Source organism: Apodemus sylvaticus, chromosome 18 (genome assembly GCF_947179515.1).
Source record: "Apodemus sylvaticus chromosome 18, mApoSyl1.1, whole genome shotgun sequence".
Classification (NCBI taxonomy): domain Eukaryota; kingdom Metazoa; phylum Chordata; class Mammalia; order Rodentia; family Muridae; genus Apodemus; species Apodemus sylvaticus.
Window position 1 is genome coordinate 14,295,115 of NC_067489.1, and position 24,181 is coordinate 14,319,295.

General features: G+C 46.4%; 1 protein-coding gene and 1 non-coding gene across 5 annotated transcripts in view; one reads left to right on the top strand and one right to left on the bottom strand.

The window, feature by feature from the left end:
- Mcph1 (microcephalin 1) overlaps positions 1–24,181 on the top strand; it is a 229,729-nt gene that overhangs the window by 21,273 nt on the left and 184,275 nt on the right. For all 4 annotated transcript variants that reach the window (XM_052162794.1, XM_052162795.1, XM_052162797.1 and 1 more), the window contains exons 4-6: positions 19,861–19,948; positions 22,290–22,404; positions 23,693–23,815. In XM_052162794.1, coding sequence (XP_052018754.1) covers positions 19,861–19,948; positions 22,290–22,404; positions 23,693–23,815 — 326 coding nt within the window. The remainder of the gene's footprint in view (positions 1–19,860; positions 19,949–22,289; positions 22,405–23,692; positions 23,816–24,181) is intronic.
- On the bottom strand, positions 798–930 carry LOC127669087 (small nucleolar RNA SNORA17). The gene has a single exon (XR_007974292.1). It is a non-coding gene; the product is annotated as a small nucleolar RNA SNORA17 (small nucleolar RNA).

Consider the following 24,181-nt stretch of genomic DNA (forward strand, 5'->3'; position numbering starts at 1 on the left):
GTGTGCTGCCCAAGCGAGGTGCAGGGCCCACTCTCCTGAGTGCTGCAGCTAATGTGGGGCTGGGACAGCTCTCTTGCTCTTATGACACAGGGCCAAGTGTCCACCTGTCTCAGGTGGTGAGGGACAAAACGGGAAGGAGGGTATTCTCTCCCCTCCCTCATCCATGCCATCCCATGGAAGACAATGGTAGGGCCAGCTCACCTGCAGCTCCTACAAAGTGAGGGGACAGTTCTGCACAGCCCTCAGACATAATATATTCCAGAGCGGCATCCCAGACCTGGGATGTCCACCTGGCCTTTGGTAACAGACTCCTGCTGCTGCTGGGCCAAGGATCCAGATGAAGCCCCCAGTGGTAGCACAGAGCAGGATGGGTCCCACCATGGTCCCAGGTGGCGTCACTGGTTACTTATTTTGGGCTGTCCCTCACTTCCACAGAGTCTCCAGTTCTTCCTTTTCATTGTGTCCATATCCCTGTTTCTCTTTCTCTTCCATCTTTCCACCACTTACCCACTCTACTTAGTGGTTGTGGGGTTCTCTGAGTGTCGGGGGTCATCTCAGGAGTGGTCTCAGGAGTGCTATGCACGGCAGTTGCATTATGGCGCTGGGCAGGATTCAGCTCGGGCGTGGTCTGTCCCCAAGGCCTGCATGACACTGGATTGGTGGTCATCTCAGACTCGTTCCTTACTCAGGCCTGTTATCTTTGCAAGGGTCTTCAGTTTCAGGCTCACTCCACCGGGGGCCCACAGTCCCTGGAACCAGACTGACTGGTGGTCATCTCAGGCTTGCTTTTTTCAAGGAATGTTAGTCTACTAATCATTCAAATGTTCACAGGTCAGAACACTGAGCATAGACATAGCCTCTCTCCTCTCTGTCATCTACTGATGCATATGTGACACAGCAGCCACTTTTAATTGGCTTATTGAGTTCAAGTGGCCAGACTTGGCTTGGGGCACAGGTTGTAACCCCCAAGTTCGGGATTAAAGACATGCACCGTAGCCCCACTTTATGCTGTACTGGGTTCAGTCCGGGGCTGTATACATGCTAAGTAAGTATTTTACCTGCCGCAGACCAAACTCAGCTGCGGGATAACCAGGATCCTTTTGGTCCAGGAAGGCACAGGTTCGGTGAAATGACACACAGACACTGAGGTGGTTTTTGGATCTGAGTGTACTATTCTGGGTATCCCCTGGTCCAGTCAAGTTAACATCTCAAGTTAAACATCACATTCAGCTGTCAGAGCTTCAGTTTTCTCGGGCAGTACAGGGTGTTTACCCATCGTCCATTTGGCCAGTTGGCTCTTGCGGTTTCTTCATCGTGGCCCCACTGGCTAGCACCCAGCCTGGCTCGCATCCAGCCTCCCCCCTAGGTGGGGTCTGCAAGTGTCTTTAACAGACACTGGGTCTTTCTGTCCAGGTGAGCCTAGGTAGAGACAGCATGTCTGCTTAACAAACAAGGTCTAGAATTAAATGTGGAACTGGATTAATTTGTCTGCTGATGTCTTTGAGGTATCCAATTCAGTTGCAAATTAGCAACTCAAAAGATGAAAGCCTGGCCTCTGGGATGCACCAACTCAAATGTAAATTCTTTCTATTTTGCCCAACATCCACCTGTTTGGCCAGGACATTGTATGAGGTTCCTCAAATGAAAATATCTTATAATCTGAGCCTATTGCCCAAATCCACCTGTCCTGCAAGGGTGACTAAAAAACAAAAGGAACCTGTAATTTTAGGGTTCCTGGAAAATTCTACTGCCTGCTATTAATGCTTTCTATACCATATTTGGAGCCATACTTCATATATATCCTGTTGGGAGGTAAATGTAATTACATAAACGGTTGGAGCAAAGCATTGCAGAATTTTTTGGCTACAAGATGGATTCTTTTACATCTTAGTTTGCTTGGTTGTTCTTAGTCCCAGCTACTAGGAAGGAGGAGAGCTTAGAAGTATAGTAAATTGCCAAGAGAGATTTTTGGCTTATAAATAGGGGTGTTCCGAAAAGCCCCAAGAGACATTTCTCGCCTCAGTCTGTAAAATTTTGTTTTACAGATTTCACTGGGGCCACTGCAGCACTATCAATTAAGCCATAACCTCTGCCATATACAGTATTGTTTTATACTCACTAAACCACAGTGGGACAAGGGCTGGAGCCATGGCTCAGTGTGAAGGGCACATTTTGTTCTTACAGAAGACCCAGGTTCAGTTTTCAGCACCCATATGGTAGCTGAAAACCATCCATAGCTCCAGTTTCAGGGATCAGTGGCCCTTCTTACCTCTGTGTGTGTAATGTACAAACATGGTGAACCTATATACTCCTACACATAAATAAATATGTGCAATAAAAATAAAATTTCAAAAAATATTTTTAAAAAAATGGGACATATTTTTAGATACAAGTATGTTAAGATTGCTCCAGTATTATTTAACTAAGGTTTATGCATCTTATTATAAAGTAAAATCTATATATGGACATAACAGAAATGCTTAAAGGTATTTTCATGTTTTGATAGGTTTAGTAAGTGACACAAAAGACAAAGAAAATTGTGAACCTTTGAGATGGCTCAGCCTGTAAAGATACTGGACACCAAACCTGATGACTTGAGTCTCATTACCAGAACCCATGTGACGGTGGGAGAGCACAGGCCCCTGCAAGTTGTCCTCAAATCTGCATATGTGTACCATGAAATGAGCATGCTCACAGAGCCACCCTCAACACACACACACACACACACACACACACACACACAGAAAGAGAGAGAGAGAGAGAGAGAGAGAGAGAGAGAGAGAGAAATAATGTAAAAAGGGTAAGGCTTCTCCTTTAACTGCTTAGGGTCATACATCTGTTTTTCATTTGCAGTGGTCATGTGTGCAGCATCTAGGATCACCAGATCCCCATTGTGTGGGGACTCAAGGCTTCAGATTATGTCTCTGATAAAAATGCCCTTGCTTTTAGAGAACAGAAAAATTTATATCTGAGAAAATAAACAATGAAGACAGAATAGTTAAAGATCAGCCTGTTGGCTTTTCTACGCAGGTCTATCTGCCTACACCACAGCACAGGTCACCTGTTTGCCCTCTGTGTGGGCCGCAATGAGATACACCAGGCCAAACAGTTCCACGTGGGACTTTATTTAAGATGGGGAAAGGGGTAGTGGGCGGAAAGAAGGAAGGAAAAGAAAGAGAGGAGGGAGAAACACTACCCAGTTGTATACAGATGATGATGTAAATTACAGGTAAAGGTGGGCCATTGAATTCTGGGTATATGGCGGCTGCTGCCTTGGCAACAGGCCTATAGTTCTAATTGTCGCCTATATGATGTCACAGGCCTTGCAGGTCTCGGTATCAACATCACTGCATTTCTTCCATTAAAAAGAAAAGGAAAAGAAAAGGGGGGGGGACCCAATGATGAAAAGGAGTGAGGGTGCCGTGTCTCTTAAACTACTTCCTGCTGTCTAGGGGCGTTGTCAATTTCAGGGTGTAGCTGACTTTCATCATCGGGGTCCACTTAGTACATGTTGGCATCAGGTACCTCTGCAGACAGCGGCTTTTCCGTGGTCAGCAGCTGGTAATTCTGTAACAGAAGCGGATTAATAGTTTGATTAGGAATTTTTTGTATTTGCTGCTGGAGGAATGTAGAAATAAGATTAATTAGGCAGGGAACAAACAATAACACTAGGAGGATGACTAGAAAAGGTGTTACAAAAGGGAGTATCCACTTCCATTTAGGGTTTTTGAAAATGCCAGAACTGGAGGTCTTACGATCTCTGAAGTTCTTTATGTCTGACTGAAGCTCCTGGATTTTGTTTCTCGCTATCCCAGATTGGTTGACATAGAAACAGCATTCTTCTTGGAGCAACAGGCAAAGACCACCTTCTTTAGCTGTCAGGACATCTAGGCTGTGTTGGTTCTGAAGCACCACGGCTGCTAACGAATCAATCTGCTTCTGGATAGTAAGCACAGTTTCAGTTATTCCCTGGAGATCACTTTTAAACTGGGAAGTGAATGTGTTGTATTGGGCCAGAGAAGTCGTTATTCCTGCCACACCAGTACCAACACCTATGGCTATTCCTGTAGTGACCAAGAGTAGCACTGCCCTCTCGCATCGAGCAGCTATCATATCTACAACTGGGATTGGCAGGGGCTCATTTCCCTGGATTACTCCCAGCTCAGGGAAAAGGAGTACCAACGTGCAAACTCCTGACCAGCTGGCAGGTAGGCGATGATATACCTGAGTGCCACAAAGAATTGACGTGTTCTGGATTGCAGGGCATTGTGGCAAAGATGATATATCAAGGCTTACGGTTTTATTACAGTCTAGGGAGCTTAGTGTTCCTATAGAACGTGTCCCAGAGGTCTTAAAACAGTTTGCCATGCCAAAGAGAGGGACAGAAGTAAGGTACGGAGTCATAGTGACATCGGAGTCAGGACAGCTGACAAAAGGTGAGGTAAGGTTATCTGGCAGTATCACTGGAGAAGCTGTAAGTGACAGTTTTGAGTCAATTCCTGGGGTTACACATAACCAACAATCTTTAAAGTGACTAGGCCTGGTGACATTAAGGAGCTGGTATGCTGAGGTCAGGGTTTGAAGCAACAGGCGAAATGACAAGTTAGTGCTATTTATGAGGGGTGCTGTCAAAGAATCAAGGACCTCAGAGGAGTGTTTAATTATCTCCCCTACTTTTCCAATATCTAGGGGTTGGGCGATTGAGATATATTTTCTCTGAATATGGATGGTACTTACTGGGGAACTGGGCTGGTTTTTACGATAGAGCTTACCAAGAACTCCTGTCTCCCACCTGGGATTCCACGGGTCTTGTATGCAGAAGAAAAGTGTCTTGTGTTGATAGAAGAAATGATTGACCCATGATCCTAGCATATGTATCTGACAAGACCAACATGGGCAGCCTCCATGTTCGTCTGTCCATTTTTTACAATAATCTTCTGTCTGGTCAAAGAGAAAGCAAGTATAGAGATCATAATACTTAGATGGGATAACAGATACAGGGATGATCGCGATTTGGATAGGTTCCTGGCATCCGACTATGGAGCAGTATCCTGACCCTATTTGAAAAGACTGTTCTCTGTGGGGGTTTCTTGAACCTCGAATCTCCAGATGTCAGGACTGCCCTGGATGGAAACGAAGAACAGCAGGGGTAGGACAAGAAACCCATGTCTAATCCAATGAGATCGAGCTCAGCTGCCAGAGTGGGGTCTCATGTTCTGGAATTGGGGACAAGGTGGATGGTCTCGATGTCCTCCGGAGCTTAATAGAGCACGGTCCTGTTAGGGTCGATGTGTATAAAGAAGAGTCATTTTTAAGTGGAGGGATGAAAGGTTTAAGGTGAGATAGATGGACCCAATGAGGAAATCCTTGAGTTTAGCAGTTGTAGGGGTCATGAGAATCACCTTAAAAGGGCCCTGCCATTTGGGAGAGAGGGGTGATGGCTGATGATCTGGAGGGGATAAGAGAACTTGGTCTCAAATGTTGACAGGTAGTGGACAGGAGTCAGTCTGTGGCCGCGGTAGATGGTGGTCAGCAAAGTTCCATAGGAGAGAATGGAGATGGCAAAGCAATGGGGTAAGTAGGTGGCCTGGGAGGGGAGAGCATTTAGGTGAAAGACCAGGAGTTAAAACTGGACGTCCATACATGAGTTCAAAGGGTGAGATAAGAAGAGGTCGCTTGGGGAGAGCTCGTAGCTTGAAAAGAGCCAGAGGTAGGAGTTTTACCCAGTCGAGGTGAAGTTCCTGTGATAGCTTAGTAAGAGTGGTTTTTAAAGAGCGATTAGTTCTTTCTACCTTACCTGAAGATTGAGGATGGTAGGGGATGTGAAAATGCTAAGGGATGTTTAAGGCCTTAGATAGACTCTGAGAGATCCAGGAAGTAAATTCAGGACCATTGTCTGACCGAAGGGAGGCTGGAACACCAAATCAGGGGATGATCTCTTGGAGGAGGAGATCAGAGATTGTCTGAGCCCTTTTGTTAGAGGTGGGAAAGGCTTCTACCCACCCCGAGAAGGTTTCCACCAAGATCAGGAGGTACTTGGGACACTTGACTGTAGGCATATGGGTAAAGTCAAGTTGCCAGTCAGTTCCGGGAAGGGAACCTCTAGCCTGATGGGTAGGAAAAGGGGTACTACGATACCTTGAGTTGGAATATGACACCTGACAGATTTTACAAGAAGCAGTGATAGATTTTAAGAAATTTAAGTCTTCAGGAGTAGGCTGTAAGTGGGTCTTAACAAGAGAAGATAACGCTCGGCTGTTAGGATGAAAGAGTTGGTGAAGATAGGATAGAGTTTGGCGAGTGTCAGGGGGTGGAGGTAGAGATGTGGGTTGTAGTGTAAGGATGTCTTGGGGAAGGTGAGATGAGTTTAGCCCCCTAAGGGCCGCAGCTCTAGCTGCCTTATCAGCTCGGTTGTTTCCCTTAGATACAATAGAGTCATCTGTCTGGGATATACAGTGGACAATCCCAATAGCTGTGGGGAGATGGGAGGCCTTTAGCAAGGCTAAAATATGGTTTGCATTAGTTACTGATACTCCTGTTGTGGTAAGTAACCCACGCTCTTTCCATATAGCAGTGTGAGACAGGAGGATGGAAAGCATATTTGGAATCTGTATAGACATTGAGGGATTGTCCCTGTGCCAGTTGAAAGGCACGGGTGAGAGCTATTAGCTCAGCCTGTTGATTAGTGGTGTGTACAGGAAAGGCCGGTGTCTGACACTATGGCATAGCCAGCTTTTCTAGTCCCTTCATATAGAAAGGAGCTTCCATCTGTGTACCAAGTATAAATGGCTTGAGGCAATGTGCTCTCCTGTATGTGTGAGGAATGAGGTAATAGTTGCTCTAAAGTCTCAGTGCAGGAATGAGACAGGGAGTGGTTAGTATTAGGTCGGGGAAGAAGAGTAGAAATATTAAGAGGAGGACATGATTGGAAGATGAGCGTGGAATCCTCTATTAGCACTACCTGGACAGAAAGAACTCTGGAGGGAGGTAGAGTCTGCAAGCCTTTGTAAGTTAGGAGCTGTGACAGGTTATGAGAAGAGTTAGAGGAGGTATAGGAGACCCAAAGGTTAATTTCTTTGATTCTCGAATAAGGATTTCAGCAGCTGCTAAGGCATGAATACAAGGTGCCCATCCCTGGATGGTTAAATCTAGTCTTTTTGACAAGTATGCTACAGGTGCAAAAGAAGGTCCCAGTTGATGACCTAAGACTCCAAGGGCAAATCCCTCCTTTTCAGTTACATAGAGGGAAAAAGGGCCAGTCAGGTCAGGGAGATGTAAGGCTGGGGCCTTAAGGAGAGCCTGTTGGAGCGTCTGAAAGGGCTTGGCAACAGATTTGAGAAGAGGTTCGTGGGTGGAGCCTAATGCTGCCTCATATAAGGATTGAGAAAGGAGGGAAAAGGAAGGAACCCAGGAACGTAAAAAGCTAGCCGTTCCTAGGAATGATAAAATCTCTTCCTTTGTAGAAGGAACAGTTAAAGACTAAATCAGATTCTTTCTATCTAAGGTAATAGCCTTGTGGGTTGGGGTAATTGTTAATCCCAAATAGGTAACCTGAGGAGTGGACAGTTGAACTTTAGAAGGTGAGACCCTGTAGCCTCGACTGGAAAGGAAATTTAGAAGAGCAGAGGTGTCTGCTTGACTAATCTCTAGAGATGGGCTACAGACAAGGACGTCATCTACATAAAGAAGAATTTTAGATCTAGGGAGAGATAAAGAGAGTAAGTCAGAAGCTAGAGCCTGGCCAAATAGGTGTGGGCTGTCTCGGAATCCCTGAGGTAGAACAGTCCAGGTAAGTTGGGTAGAAACGTGGGTGTCAGGATCCGTCTAGGCAAATATGTTCTGTGACTGGGCATCAAGAGGGATAGAGAAAAATGCGTCCTTTAGATCTAGGACTGAGAAATGAGAAGTTCCTGAGGGGAAGTAGAAAGAAGTGTGTAAGGATTAGCTACGACAGGATGGAGAGGAACCACTGCAGCATTAATGCGCCTGAGGTCTTGAACCAGGCGGTAGGTACCATTAGGTTTCTTAACTGCTAGTATAGGGGTGTTGAAAGGAGAAGAAGTGGGACGAAGGAGCTTTTTCCTTAAAAGATCAGAAATGATAGGCTTAAGTCCCCTGAGGCTCTGGAGAGAGAGAGGGTATTGAGCTTGGGTGATGTACCTGGTAGGGTCCAATAACTGCTGACAGCAGGAGAATGATGTCTAACAACAGAGGGGTTCTGGACATCCCAAACTCTGGGGTCCACCTGAGAAGCTGGTAGAGGAAATAACATGTTAGTGTTAGTAGGTTGACTGGCTAGAAGGAGAAGTAGGGGAACTGCTGGCGAGCTTGGGTTCAGGCGAGTGGGGGGGAGCAAAAGAAATTGAAGTCCCCAACTTAACTAAAAGATCTTTTCCTAATAAGGGAACGGGAGAAGTTGGCACTACCAAAAACTAATGGGTGAAGGGTATATTTCTAAAAGTGCAGCTAAGTGGTGGGGTCTGATGAGGAAGGTAAGGCTGTCCTCCTATCCCGACTATGGGAAGACATGAGGGTGAGGTGGGACCCCAGAACTCCACCAGGACCGAGTAAGTGGCCCCAGTATCCAAAAGGAAAGAGATGGGCCTCCCACATAACACGATAGTTACCCGGGACTCCCTGCTGGTGATGGGCGAGGTTGGGTTTAGGGAGCTCCGGCCCCTTCATTCGCCCATAGCCAAGCCTAGGAGGTCAGTTGGAGGGCTTTCTGGTCGGGATGGCCCTCTGTTCTGCACGACACGAGAGCAATCGACAGCCTAATGTCCCTCACGATGACATCTAGGACATGGTCCTTTTGGTTTGCGGGGGTTGGGGCAAGCCTTTGCCCAGTGACCTGGTTGACCACATCTATAGCAGGGAGCTGGTGGTACCTGAGCCTTGGAAGGCCAGGGGCCAGGGGTGGTAGCTGGAGCTGGTCGGACAACTTTTGCCAGCATGTGGTACTTTTGTTTTCGAGCTTTTTCATCTCTCCCACAGTATACCTTGAAGGCCAGCACCAAGACTTCCACCTATGGAGTTAGGGGCCCCCTCTCCAAGCACCTAAGTTTAGTTCTTATGTTGGGGTAGCTCTGCGAAAAGAAATAAGTCATTAAAAGTTGCTTACCTTCTGGAATTTCGGGATCTAGATTAGTGTATTGTAGTAAAGCCTTCATGAGGCGGTCAAAAAATTGAGATGGATTTTCCTGATTGTCCTGGACAACCTCTTGGAGTTTTTCAAAATTTACTGGCTTTAAGGCTGCCTTTCTGAGACCAGCCAGAAGGCATGTAACAAACCTGTCTCTGGCTAAACTACCACCTGTGGAATTGTAATTCTACTGAGGGTCCTGGTCAGGCACTGTCTCAGATCCAATTGGATAGATTCTGTCTGTCTGGTGAATTTCGTCTACATGCGTTCTTGCCTCTTCCCAAACTCACCTGCGTTCATCAGGAAGTAAATTGTTAGTAATAATCATATGAATATCATGGAAAGTCAAGCTGTAAGATTGAGTAATGTACTGAAACTCTTTAATAAAGTTAGAGGAGTTAGAAGTATAAGAACCCAGTCTATTTTCTATTTGAGAAAGTTCACTCAACAAGAAAGGAACATGTACTCTAACCAGACCATCAATTCCAGCCACTTCCCTCAGACGAAGGACTGGCACTGGGTCAGATGTCCTAGGAGGAGAAGGAGAACTTGGGGGTTTGGCTGTAGCCTTAGAACACGTAATCAGAGGGGTAAAGGTTGGTGCCAGTTCAGGGCATTTGGAGTGACCTGTAGCTGGCACAGAGGGAGAGGAGGGGTCTGGGGAGGTCGGGTTGGTTGCCTCCGGGACCTGGTGAGAAGGAGAGACGGAGACTACAGTTTGGGATTTCACAGTCCTAAAAGACCTGGCATGGCTAGGTGGTGGCTTGTCAGCGGGATCAAAAGTAGCACCATCTAGCAGAGGGTGGGTAGGTTTCATGGCTAGGAGAAGCTGGAATGAGGAGCAGGCAGAGCAGAGGGAGGACTTAGAGCGGAGATACATAAAAGCCTGAACATATAGAACTTGGTCCCATTTACCGGATTGCTGACAGTATGTATTAAGATCCCTTAAAACAATTGGATCTAGGGTGCCATTAGGTGGCCATTTGGAATTATTGTCTAACTTATATTGAGTCCAGACCTTATTACAGAGGTTTATTAGTTTTGACCGCCTCAAACTGTGCGTTAGTTTCAGAGACTTGAGATTTTCCAGAAGACATCCCAGTGGGCTGCCTGGAGGTACAGACGAAGATAATTTATTGCCCATCGGGTGGGTGGGAAAGTAGGAATGTTGTCAGATACAAATCCAGTGTCCTGGAAGAGGAACAACAACAAAATGCAGCTAAGCTAAAGGGCCTAGGCCTTCGGTCGCAAAGGCCTTTAGGAGCTGAGGCGTTCTCAGAACACCGGAGGAAGTGCCCCGCCTGGGCCAGGACTTTGTCTACAGCTCTTAAAGCTAATGGGGGATTTTAGGGTCACTTCTGGATTGGGGTACACCCAGGGTTTACATGTCCTATCACTAATGTTAGCTGGAGAGGCAAATCTTAGCTCTAGAAAAGGTTGGCCAGATCCCTTCTGCAGCTAAGATTCCCTCCAGCCAACTGAAGCACCTTACCAATAAGCCGCTGGTGTTTGTTAAAGATGTGCAATCCGATAGCTGGGAGTGTGGAACTTTTTGGCCCAGAGACAACCCACGTGGTGGCAAGCCGTAGCGCACAGTGGTGAGTACGACTGCAGCGGTGTAGCAGAAGCAATGGGGGGGGGGTGCGACAGCAGTGGCGGTGATAACGGTGGGGGTGTCTGCAGTCCTGTCCGTAGCAGTTGTAGGCAGGATCTCCTGACTGGGCTCGCCAAAATGTAGGTTTTTCTACGCAGGTCCACCTGCCTACTCTGCAGTACAAGTCACCTGTCTGCCTGCCGCGCTGGCCGCAGGGATGCGGTGGAGACATGGGCCACAATGAGATACACCAGGCTAAACAGTTCCACATGGGACTTTATTTAAGATGGGGAAAGGGGTAGCAGGCGGGAAGAAAGAAGGAAAAGAAAGAGAGAGGGGGGGAAGAAACTCTACCCAGTTATATACGGGTGATGATGTAAATTACAGGTAAAGGTGGGCCATTGAATTCTGGGTATATGGTGCTGTTGCCTTGGCAACAGGCCTATACTTCTAATTGTCGCCTATATGACATCATAGGCCTCTCAGGTCTCAGTACCAACACAGCCTGGCTCTCATCTCTTGTGTTTTCTGAGGAAAGTTAAAATTTTAAAAGACTAGCACAAAAACCATTGAAATGTATCTTAGCTGTTGTCAGCCTGTTAAAAGAAGCTTTAAGACTGCTGCAGAGACAGGATCTAGGCCTGTGGAGGAGCAATCCTCAGGAGTTAGGAACTAGGCCTGTGAGGAGCAGTCATTAGGGGTCAGGACCTAGGCCTGTGGAGGAGCAGTCTTCAGGGGTTAGGACCTAGGTCTGTGAGGAGCAATCCTCAGGAGTCAGGACCTAGGCCTGTGGAGGAGCAGTCCTCAGGGGTCAGGACCTAGGTCTGTAGAGGAGTAGTCTTCAGGGGTCAGGATCTAGGCCTGTGGAGGAGCAGTCTTCAGGGGTCAGGACCTAGGCCTGTGGAGGAGTAGTCTTCAGGGGTCAGGACCTAGGCCTGTGGAGGAGCAGTCCTCAGGGGTCAGGACCTAGGTCTGTAGAGGAGTAGTCTTCAGGGGTCAGGACCTAGGCCTGTGGAGGAGCAGTCTTCAGGGGTCAGGACCTAGGCCTGTGGAGGAGCAGTCCTCAGGGGTCAGGACCTAGGCCTGTGGAGGAGCAGTCCTCAGGGGTCAGGACCTAGGTCTGTAGAGGAGTAGTCTTCAGGGGTCAGGACCTAGGCCTGTGGAGAAGTCCTCGGGGGTCAGGACCTAGGCCTGTGAAGAAACAGTCCTCAGGAGTCAGGACCTAGGTCTGTGGAGGAGCAGTCCTTGGGGGTCAGGACCTAGGCCTGTGAGGATCAGTCCTCTGGGGTCAGGACCTAGGCCTGTGGAGGAGCAGTCCTCAGGGGTCAGGACCTAGGTCTGTAGAGGAGTAGTCTTCAGGGGTCAGGATCTCGGCCTATGGAGGAGCAGTCTTTAGGAGTCAGGACCTAGGCCTGTGGAGAAGTCCTCGGGGATCAGGACCTAGGCCTGTGAAGGAACAGTTCTCAGGAGTCAGGACCTAGGCCTGTGGAGGAGCAGTCCTTGGGGGTCAGGACCTAGGCCTGTGAGGATCAGTCCTCTGGGGTCAGGACCTAGGCCTGTGGAGGAACAGTCCTCAGGGGTCAGGACCTAGGTCTGTAGAGGAGTAGTCTTCAGGGGTCAGGATCTCGGCCTATGGAGGAGCAGTCTTTAGGAGTCAGGACCTAGGCCTGTGGAGAAGTCCTCGGGGATCAGGACCTAGGCCTGTGAAGGAACAGTTCTCAGGAGTCAGGACCTAGGCCTGTGGAGGAGCAGTCCTTGGGGGTCAGGACCTAGGCCTGTGAGGATCAGTCCTCTGGGGTCAGGACCTAGGCCTGTGGAGGAGCAGTCCTCAGGGGTCAGGACCTAGGTCTGTAGAGGAGTAGTCTTCAGGGGTCAGGATCTCGGCCTATGGAGGAGCAGTCTTTAGGAGTCAGGACCTAGGCCTGTGGAGAAGTCCTCGGGGATCAGGACCTAGGCCTGTGAAGGAACAGTTCTCAGGAGTCAGGACCTAGGCCTGTGGAGGAGCAGTCCTTGGGGGTCAGGACCTAGGCCTGTGAGGATCAGTCTTCTGGGGTCAGGACCTAGGCCTGTGGAGGAGCAGTCCTCAGGAGTCAGAACCTAGGCCTGTGGAGGAGCAGTCCTTGGGGGTCAGGACCTAGGCCTGTGGAGGAGCAGTCCTCTGGGGTCAGGACCTAGGCCTGTGGAGGAGCAGTCCTCAGGAGTCAGGTGGCTGGCAAGCAGGTGGTGGTGCCATGAGACACCTGCAGTGGCCACTCATCTCTCCAAAGTAGTTGGTGACTGAAGTAGTGATCAGCAAGTATACTGCTTCAAGACTCATTGTGAGGCTACCCATCTCAGTCTCCACGTGCCCCTCCTATATGCATACTTTGGTTCATGCTGATTGTCCTCTTGGGAGAGGGGTCTGGACTGTAGGTGGTATTAGGCTTACAGAAAGTAAGAAAGCAACTTGGTATCTAGTGTGGCTTGATGAGGAAAGCTGGGGCTGGCAAACTTTGGGTGACTTAGCAACAGACACTGTTATATCCCTTCCTTTGTATAATTACACGTTCTCTTTTAGCACCTAGGTCAGTTACAGTTTCCTCCAGCAGGATTCTGACCTGCCATAGCTCAGGCTCTGCAGCCAGCCAGCCTGGGGAAGAGTGGAGACTGGTGGGCAACCCTTGCTGGGTCCAACATGGTGCTCAGTGCCTAAAACTCAGGTCCCAGTTCAGATACACTTGTGTTTTCTCTGCTAAGGGACCCCTCGAACCCTCCTTCCATGTCTCAGGGGCATATCTGCTGGGATCATGTGTTAACCAGCTGAGTTTTCAGGTATGTCTGTCCTTACCTGTTTAACCCTGTAGTGTCTGACACGATAGGTCTGTTGGAGACTGCTGCTGAGGTGACTCACTGACTACATTAGAGCGTGTAGGGCGACAGTTTGGTGCATGTGAAGGAGTAACAGGACTGGCCCAGGTGAGGACAGGGAAGTGATGGGTCCAAGTGGCACCTCCCTGGGCTCTGAAGTGGCTAGAGCTGCCCCTGTTGTCAGAGCTGCCTTGAAACATTTTCTCCTTGGCCACTAGATGGGGTGCTAGTGTTACACATTTCTGAAGAATTATATGAGTCTAATAGGAAGCATTTTCTGCTAATCATATTTATGGAGTGCTGGATAAATGTGAGGCTTTCTGTTATTAGTGGGGTTTGTTTTATTGTTGTTAATTATGTGTCTGTGTGACTGTGTGCACATGAGTTACCCAAGCAGGCCAGAAGCATCAGATCTCCTTGGAGTTGGACATAGAACTGGTGGTGACCCATCTGAGATAGATTCTGGGAGTTGAACTCTAGTCCTCTGGAAAAATAGTGCACACCCTTAACTACTGACCAATCTTTCTAGCCTTGGTTTTTGCTTTTGAGACAAGGTCTCACTTTGTAGCCTGAGGTGACTTGGAACTCACTATATATAGATCATTGTCTGCCTGGAACTCACAGAGATCCACCTGCCTCTGCCTCCCACATGCTGAGATTAGAAATGTGCATAACTATGCCTAGCTCAGCGTGAGACTTATCAGTAACTTCTTACATGTTCGCCTGTGTGTACATGCAGATCTGTTGCCTAGGCATCGTGTTTCCCTTCATGTGGGGACTAACAGAATTCTGCATCTGAGCCTTTGCATCCCGTCACTGATCAGTGAATTGTTGAGATGCTTGTTCTAAAAGTGGGACAAAATGTGCCTGCTCTAACTCTAACTAGTATGAATCAAGGCTTTCCCCAAACTATTATCTATAAAAGATGATTAGTAATTTTCTGAACTTGGGCAGATGGTCTATGAGTTAAACAACTTTTATAAATCAGAAGGAAGGTGGTAGTGCTTACACCCCAGAGCTGGTGCAGGCAGTCCACGCTAGCTGACTTTGTGCTTATAGTGACTGGGGTATTCTACACGTGGTAGTTGGATCCCCAGGTTTAGTTGCTCTCCTGATAGAGGAGTTCCAACCATCTCCTTTAGTCTTCAGAACAAGTTGCTAAGAACTTCTGTTAAACTCATAACTGGGCTAGAAAAGAGGCACATAAGGCACATGCACCTCCTGCTTCTCCCTCACGGTTCTCGCTGGGAGTTCTTGTTTGTTTTCTTTCTCTTCTTTCATCTCCCACCTTCTCTCACCTTCTAACTGTAGCTCAGGCTGGCCTTCAGCAGTCTTTGTGCCTCTGCCTCCCCAGTGTTGGGGTCATTAGGGTGAGTCCATGTTTCAGATGGTTGTGAGCCACCATGTGGTTGCTGGGATTTGAATACTCTGGACCTTCGGAAGAGCAATCAGTTCACTGAGCCTCTCCAGCCCCATGATGGGTCTTTCTTAAAAGCAGCATTGTAAAAGTGTGGCTTAAACCAAGTATGATGGCTCATGTCTGTAACACTAGCATCTGGAAGGCTGAGACAGGAAGTTCACTGAGAGTTCAAGGCCAGCTTGGGCCTTATAACTAGTTCCATGCAACCTGGGGTATGATGCTAGACAACTGTCTCTAAATGCCCCCTTTGAGTTTACAGATTGGTGTGTTAGCTCATAACCACCAAAATCAAGACTGGGCTGTATGCGCCCAGAGCACCACCTGCCCCGGTGCAGTCGCTTCCGTCTCCCCATCCCTGCCTGGAGCAGCCATGATCTGGAGTCTGCGCAGGAGTTCCTTTCCCTCCCACTGTAGGATTGCAGGCAGATGGACTCTTCTCGCATGGACTGCTCGGCTTCATCCACTTGATTGATAGTTTAGAGATGTCTGCATGTTTCATGCAGTAATAGTTTCCTTTCGTTTCCCTAGCCAAGTAGTATCCATTGCATGTACATACCACGGTGCATCCACGGCTGCCAGTGGTGGAGATGTGAAGTTTTCCATTTTTGGTTACTATGAATGAAGTTGTTATGGAGATTTGTGTTTGTGCCTTTCTGTGTTTTCATTTCTCGTGGTTTATCACCCAAACAAGGTGGCTGCATGGTATTATGTTCCTCTAGCAGTGTGAGTGTTCTCTTGTTCCATGCCTTCACCCACACTTGGGATTTGTCCATCTTCTGAATTTAGCAATTAAGAGTGGATACATAGGAGCCTCTCATAAGTTCTAATTTACATACCATGTAATTTTCTCAGTCAAACTATACAATTTACTGCTTTTAAACATACTCAAAGAGTTGTACAGCTATCTCCACAATTTTAAAGGATTTTGTACCTTGAATTGAGGCCTGTGCCCTTTAGCTATCACCCCATGTCTGAAGCGTCAGCAGCTGTTTATCCATTTTCTGCCTTTATAATTTTCCAGTTTTGGGTATTTTTGTATAAATGCAGCTGCACAGTGTGGCAGTGCCTACTTCTTAGCAAAATCTGGTGTGTTGCCCCTGTTATTTGCCTCTCTTTTCTGATCAAATAGTGCTTGATTGTATGAATGTACATGCATGAGCATGTATGCACGCAACTTAGGAAAATGTTTATTGAACTCGAAATTACAGCTTATAGTCCATCATAGCAGTCATGTCACCACATCAGGGGGATGAGAGACCAGTCAAGAGCAGGGAGTAGCGAATGTGCATGTGCTCACAGTGCTCAGCTCCGCTCCTCCCTGCTTTATGTAGTCCAGGATCTCTTCCTCAGGGAATGGTTTCATTCACATTAAGGTAGGTGTATCCTTCTCCTTCAACGTAGTCAAGACATTTGTCAAAGACATTCTGACTCTCATCTAGACAGTTCTTACAGACATGCCCAGAGGCCTGTCACCTAGGTGCTGAGTTGTTAGTTCATAGTAACTATCACGGGGTAACAGGTAGTCATCCCGTTTAGCCACCACCCTGCAGCTTGATCTACTGTGGACATTATCTAGTGCTTATCTTGACATTTATTTATTTTTATTTACATGTATGAGTGACTGCATGTATGTATATCGTGTGCATGCAGTGCCCACAGAGGCCAGAACAGTGCATCATCTCCTGAAGTATAGTTACATTACAGATGGTTATGAGTCACCATGTGACTAATCCAGGTCTTCTGCAAGAGCAGCAGTGCACTAACACCAAACCATCTTTCCAGCCACAGGACATTTGTTTTTAAGCAGTCCTCCTGAGGGTGCCCTGCTCCCACAGACAGCATATATGCATTCTTTGCTCACAGATGTCCTTTTTCTCTATATCACCATACAAGCCAGTGGCTTGTGCTTGCAGTTCTGATAGGAAGTAGGTAGTTGAATCTTGAATCCACCATGAATTCAGTTCCTGTCGCATAGAGCTTTTCCCTTCCCTCTGTGCTGCCTGCCATCCCTGTGTCCAAAGCTCTTGGCTTCCAGTTATCTCACATAGACATAAGAACTCCATCCACCCTGGTGGTGAAGCAGAGTGGGTGCTTCTAGGCACCATGTCCAGATCTGTACCCCTGCTCCTCTCTGGTGCTCCCCACTCCCCAGGCTGGGTAGGACCTGGAGTCCCTGACTTCTGCACCTCTGCTAGACCTGGGTTTCCTTTTGTTTGTGTGTTTACTTTCCAGTTTTGCAGGCAGCTCTTAGCCACTGCTTGTTTTCATTGGTTTACGTCCTGTTCGTTTTCTTTTACTGTTATTTTATTGAGACCTAGGACCAAGGGAAAACCATGCACTTGCTCTGTCACTTAACCCAGATGTTAAAACCTGTTTATTCCCTTAACACTGTTAGCTAATTCTCCAGCCCTGCTGTGCCTGCACTGTTACTGTGAACCAACCATCAGCGGTCCCTTGGTTACTCTCTGGCCTTGAAACCTATTCTTTGGTTGACCTGTTTGTGACACTCCCTTCCACACCTCTTTCCTTAGATAGAGCCCACAGGCGCAGGAGACAAGCTTCTGAGCATAGCAAAATATCCTCAGGGAGACAGAACTCTGTGCGATGGTCTGTCCTAACTGGGATTGTCTGCCTGATCTAAGTGTGTTGGTGGTTTGGAGGAAAGTTTCTTATTTGGGTTTTATGTTGATTTTGTATCTGTCACTTTGCTAGCAATGTTTATCAGGGCATTTATGATGGAAGCTTTATGGTCCCTTAATAGATAGTATCTTCTAAAAATAAGAATACTGGATTCTTCCTCTCCTATTTTATTCTTTTTATTTATCTCTCTTGTCTTACTGCTCTTTCTAAAACTCCAAGACTTCTCCATCTCTCTCTTGAGACAGGGTCTCATCATATAACTCTGGCTGCCCCAGAACTTGCTTTGTAGACTAGACTGACTATGAACTCACTCTATCTCTGCCTCCTGAGGGCTGGGATTAAAAGCATGAAGCACCATGCCTGGATTTATTGTTTGTGTTTTCTCACTTGACATATTTGCATGCTCAAGTGGGACTGGTTTTAGGAAGGTGGAGGTGTCACTCCTTCCTAGTGGATTATGAGTGTAGTGGACTATATAGATGATAGAAGCCACCACAACTGCCAGAGAGGCTTGCCGCGAACACTTTAACACTTAGCTCATTCCTGTAACGTCAGTAATTGTTCAGGGATACTGAAGCTGAGACTGGCAGGTAGATGTAGAGACACTAAGGTAGGAGTAAAGACAGGGGTGAACTAGATGACGGGGAGGAGGGAGTGAGATTAGATAGAAAGGGTCCACAGGACAGATACAGCTCCCGTGGGTCAGCTAAGTAAGAGGAAGGGGAGTGGAGAAAAGAGGAATGAGGTAGGAATGAGAAGAGAGACTGGCTATGCACAGAATAATTATAATCAAGCAATATCGAAATCAAAGCAAGACCATTACAACCTATTTATGCAGGATGGAGAGATGGCTCAGAGCTCTGGCTGTTCTTAGAGAGGACTTGGGCTCAGTTCCCAGTACCCACAAGGCTCCACTCACAGCTGTGTCGAGCCCTCTTCTGGTCTCTGTGGATACAAATGGTGCACGAAAAACATGCAGATGAAACACTGATACCCATAAGATAAAATAAAAATAAATGTAAAAAGATATTTGTGGAAATTGAAAAACAAAGATAGTGAAAATGCTGTTAGAATTGTCATCATCTCAGTCAGTATTTCTTCCCTGGAGGGATGGGTTTGGAGTCCTTCCGCTCCCTGTGATGTCTCAGGTAGCATCAGACTATTGATTAGAGAGGTGCAGCTTGTGGTTCTAGTTCAAACTTTTAAAACCCATTTGTGAGTATGCAGTGTCCCAGAGAGTTCAAAACTAAACAAAACAAAACCATTACCTTTGGGATTGAGTTTCCGCCCTTTTGCCAGTAGGTGTCACACCTTCCTTGTGTTTTCCCAGACCTCTGAATGGAATGGTGCTGTTGGGAAATTTCTGTGCCATTGTTCCACATGTGCCAGATGGTGACACTTCCCACCCGGTTAGCCGAAGTTGAGTGCAAGCCTCTGGTGTAGCCATACCTGTGCAGTTGGCTGCCTTGTTGTCTGGGCATACTCTTCTCACCTGGCCTCTGGCTGCCTCGTTATTGTGTGCTTCCATGTCTGCTTAGGTTTAGATCGGGCCAATGATTACTTAATTCTGAGCTGGGCTGAAATTTTCCATGTTCCTGGTCAGTCACTTGTCACGTTTGGAGGGTGTTTCCTTCCAGGAGAATTGCTTCCAGGGTGCCCATGGATAATCTCACCTTCAGACTTGCTCTGATGTGCGACAGACACATCAGCTCCTGTCTCCACAGTCTGTTGATCCTGAGCCCATCAGCCTGGGTGTATATTCCCACCCCTGGTTGTGTCTCAGGAGCCTGACCCATTTCTCTCTAGCTGGATGGTTCCTGCGTCTCCAGTGTAGGGAATCAGGGTATGTGGGGAGTGCTGATTTTGTTTTGGCAATGCTTGGGATTGAACCCAGTCTGTCATACTAGCTGTATGAATAGCCTAACGTGTTCTCAATCACTGGGGTGATCCTTGAAATACTTTCACCTTCCTCATTCCACAGATGCTTGGATTATAGGTGTGTACTCATATGCCTGATTCTCTTCTGCTTTTGCATTGGACAGAGAACAACATGTAAAGAAGATTTTGGAAAATCTAATGTTTACTGACTTACAATTTATATGTATTATACGAGAATATTAACTTTGAGCCTGCTGTCTGATAGATACACAGTTCTTATGTTGTATATGTATAACAAAGACAGTTACTCAATTGTGCTACCTTGACATGGTCCCACAGATGCAGGATGGCTGGAGCACGTGTTGATGAATCTTTGTTCCCTGCAGTGAATACTGATGAACATTTACCAAACCTAATTAGAAAAAAAGTAAGTATGTGATTTCTTTGAGGACAGGGTGGTTATGAATGTATGAACCCTTGAATTTTTATTCCTAGAAATTATACTCAGTATCTCACAAACATGCTCAGAGTATCTTAAGCATGCCGTTGAGTTCATTGCTATTCTCACATAAAATTTCTAGTTAACTGTAGAGGATTTTTGTTTTTTGTTTTTTTGTTTTTTTTTTTTTCTTTAGTTTATGAATGCTTTGATGTAATCTCTAGGAAATGGAAGAGATTGTAGTTAGCCTTGACAAAATTAAAATGTGCCTCAAGGCTAGGCAGCTTTTAGTTGTTTTGTTGCTTCTTTTCTTTTTGTTACAGTTTTATTTTATGCATTTGTGTGTTTTGCCCACATCTCTCCATGCACTAGTGCAAGCCTGATACCCATGGAGGCCAGAAGAGGGCACTGGGTCTCCGGGAGCTGGAATTGCACATGGTTGTAGGCCGCCAAGTGAGTGCTGGGAATTGAACCCAGATCCTTCTCAAGAGCAGTCAGTGCTCCCAACTGCAGAGCCATCTCTCCAGCCACCTGGTATTTCTTAAGTGCAGTGCACTATGAAGTATCAGCACTGTGTTCTCACACAAGAACTACTGTTAGATTTAATAACCTAATCAAGATTGAATCCCATGGATGAGAACTGTATACTTCCTAAGAGTAAAAGAAGTAGCTGCAGGCTTCTCCATGCTTCTAGAAGAGAGTGCATGATTTACATTCATCATGTCTAGGCCAGTAAACCAGGTGCCAGCACAGTGTTGACGCAACTCCCCCAAGGCTTCTCCTGAGCACCTCATCTGATTCTGGGCAGTTCTTGACTGTAACATGCTGAAGTTAAAGACTTGGAAAAACACATAGTACATGCTGTTTTCTTTAACTTGCTTAGTAAGTTCAGGCACAGCAGGCATCGCTGATGCTGATGGTTCTTCCCTCTGACACTTGAGCTTGAATAGTGACTTGGGTGAGAGCCCACCCAGCTTACTGCATGTTAGCACGTGTACCTGCTGCACACAGTGTCGCTCTGCTGAGGGAGGTGTTCACTAGGCTGCCTTTTCCCCACGTAATAGTGTGACCTTGAGCAAGTTAATTTTATGTTGTACATTGTGAGTGCACCTTTCCTGAATATACTCAGTGGCTCTGTGCAGATATCTCCTTGCCCACAGTCCTCTCTAACCCCGTGCTGCAGTAGTATGTCTTTCTGCTTGAGGCTGCTGTTCTGCTTCTGTCACTCTGACCGAAGTTTCTGTTCCAAAGCACTTTATGGATTTGGAACCATTGCTGCTTTGAGATTCTGGGAATCTTTTTTTTTTATTTTAAAGCAAGTGAATCCTGTTCTGATTGTAGTGGTAGAAAGAGACCCAGCACTAAGATCACAGAGTGGAACGTCAGGCAAACTGCTAATCCTCCTAACAGAATAATATGGGCAAGCTACACAGACTGCCCCCCTGTGTAAAGGCAGCACTGGTACCATCTCGCCCTCCAGCAGTGAGCCTGGTAGAACCCAGTTATCTGTTAAAGCTGTTCCCTGTCACTCCTCACTTTTGTGCAAGCTCTCTATGCTGAGGTCCAGTGCCTGACACAAGAATATGATAATGACCAAGCACCTACCTGACTAGCAAGTCAAGAACAGCACTGGGGCATGAGGCTGCATGGGCCAGAAGCAGTGCACTTTCAAGATTATCCGCAGTGGCCTAGACAAGGGAACGGAGATTCCTTTCTTTAGTGACTGGGATAATGGCGTTTTTGTTACTGCATTGTTGGAGGGAAGCTGGTGTGAGGAAAGCAGAACCAAGCTGCTTCTGAGAACCTTCTTGGCTGCTGCTGAGGGTGCCAGCATGATGAAGCAGCTCAGAACACGGCCACGTAGTAGATAGCCTTTTACTTAATCTCTTAAATTCTGTACTGTTTGTAAAATAGTACCTCAGAAATAAATATTACAAATTCACATACTGGATAATAAACAACTCATTAAGAAGTTCTTTTAATTTTTGATATCATTAAAGTTACCAAAACTGTATGGAAATGGCTTTCTCTCTTGTTTTAAAAACAATCAGCAATCTTAGGGACTGGAGAGATGACTCAACAGTCAGAATCACTTCTCTTGCATAAGACCTTGCTGAGTTCTTTTCCCAGCACCTACTGATGCCTCTTAACTGTTCCTGACTCTAGTTTCAGGGGATCTGACACCCTCTTTTGGCCTCGGGGCACCAGGCATGCATGTGATGTGTACAAGCATAAATGCAGGCCAACATTTATCCACATACCAGCAAGTAAATCTTTTAAAATAAGCAATAAAAGAACTCTCACTAATGTTTATAACCTTTTTGCCTAGCACAAATGTATGCAGCCCAAAGATTTTATTCATAAAACACCAGAAAATGACAAAAGACTTCAAAAGAAATTTGAAAAAATGGCTGAAGAGCTTCAAAGGCAAAAGGCAGTCCTAGGTAAGTCATGTCCCACGCACCTGACAGCCTGTGGGTAGGTAGAGAGGCTGCAGCGGCTTTAAGGGAGGAAGGAGACCACAGTCTGTACCTGCCCACATAGAGTAGTAAGGATAGAGTCACTGGGGAGGGTAGTCAGATAATCCTCATCATTCATCAAGTCAGTGGGATTCTTATCTGGAGAGGATTACAGGAGAAAAGCAATCTCATTTCTTAATTGTGTCTTTTAACTAATACCTTGTCTGTAAATGACAATTTCAGCATTTTGGCTTCTTTGAAAAACACAGAAATATTATAGGAATAATGTGTTTGTTTTAGTCCCAGGTGAAGGATATGGGGCTGCTTCAACTCATTCACAGCAGCGGATTATGACTTGTCTCATGCTCTAGCAGGGGTGTGATTTTGATTTTTTTTTTTTTTTTTTTTTTTTTTTTTTTTTTTTTTTTTTTTTTGCCAGCTTCAGCATAGTTTCTGTGATTGTGTGATGTTTGGAATTCTGGGGATTTTTGAGAGGGCAGATAAATGCTCCCCTAGGGTTGGGGTAGGCTGGGATTGGTTACTGGTTGCTCACCATTTCTTAAGTAGTCTTGTGCAGAGAAGAAGTTAGATATCCTGGATGGAAAATATCAAACTTACCCCAAGGAACCTAATACCCCTAATCAGCAAGAAGTTGTTTAAAGATAAAACTGCCCCATTTTCCCTCTCTTATTTAGTATTAGGGATTGAAAGGGAGGGTGCAGAAGGGTGGAAGAAAGAAGAACCCACAAAGTAGCAAATGCCTCCTACACAGGTCTTCTTGTTTCACATCTAAAACAGGCAAATTGTAGACTTTGTTTGCTTTTTTGTTTAGTGCTATAGGAAAACACCTTGGGTTCACTGCCTGTGGTAAAGTTCAGATGTGGGTGTGCGTGGAGGATGAGCAGTGGTCAGTAGGACCATGTTCTAAACCCTGGATATAAAACAAGTTTTAGAGAGCCACACTGTGCCTCTCTGGCTTCTTGCTAATTGTATGATGGTGCTCATGATACCGACTTACCTGTGTCTCAATGACTACCTCTCTACATGAGGATGCTGACGCCTGTCATCATGTAGGGCCTGGGTACCGCTTAGTGACTAAGTCATGCCCAGTACTGAGCTCAGCAAGGGCCAGCTGGCAGCTAGCTGTGCTTATAGTTCTTGATGGGAGTAATACTATCTGGGAAGAGAGACTGGCACTGAAGGGAACAGGAATGCAGTGGGGGATGGGGTGGCTCTTAAAGGAACTGCTGTGACAGTGGAAGTTTGTTTTCAGATGACAATGTTCCTGTCCTCCTGTTTGAGTCCCTGCCCTCACTGGTCTACAGCTCCCCAGTGAATATGATGAAGAGGAGACTGCAAGAGATGAAGGAGAAGAGGGAAAACCTTTCCCCTACCTGTGAGTGGTTACATTGTAAAATGAAAATGATGCATGCTGGCGAATTACAGAAGAAATATTAGTTGATCTCTGCCCTAGATGCTGTTTTCCTTTGTGCAGTGCTTGGGGTCAAGGTCGCGCTGCACTCCCAGTCTCCTTACCTAGACATTTTAAGTGCATCCTAACTTTAGTACTTAATTTCAGTGGAGACCTTTCTAGTATTTTCTTCCAGAAGAAATGTGTTTTGTAAGATTGGGATCCATGAGGAAGACATGAGTGTTCTCCAATGCCTCTCTTGCAGCTCCGTCAACATTTCCAGTATCCTAACTTTTTCTTTTTCAAAAATGTAAGAAGCTGAAAAAATGGCTCAGAAGTTAGAGTGCTTGG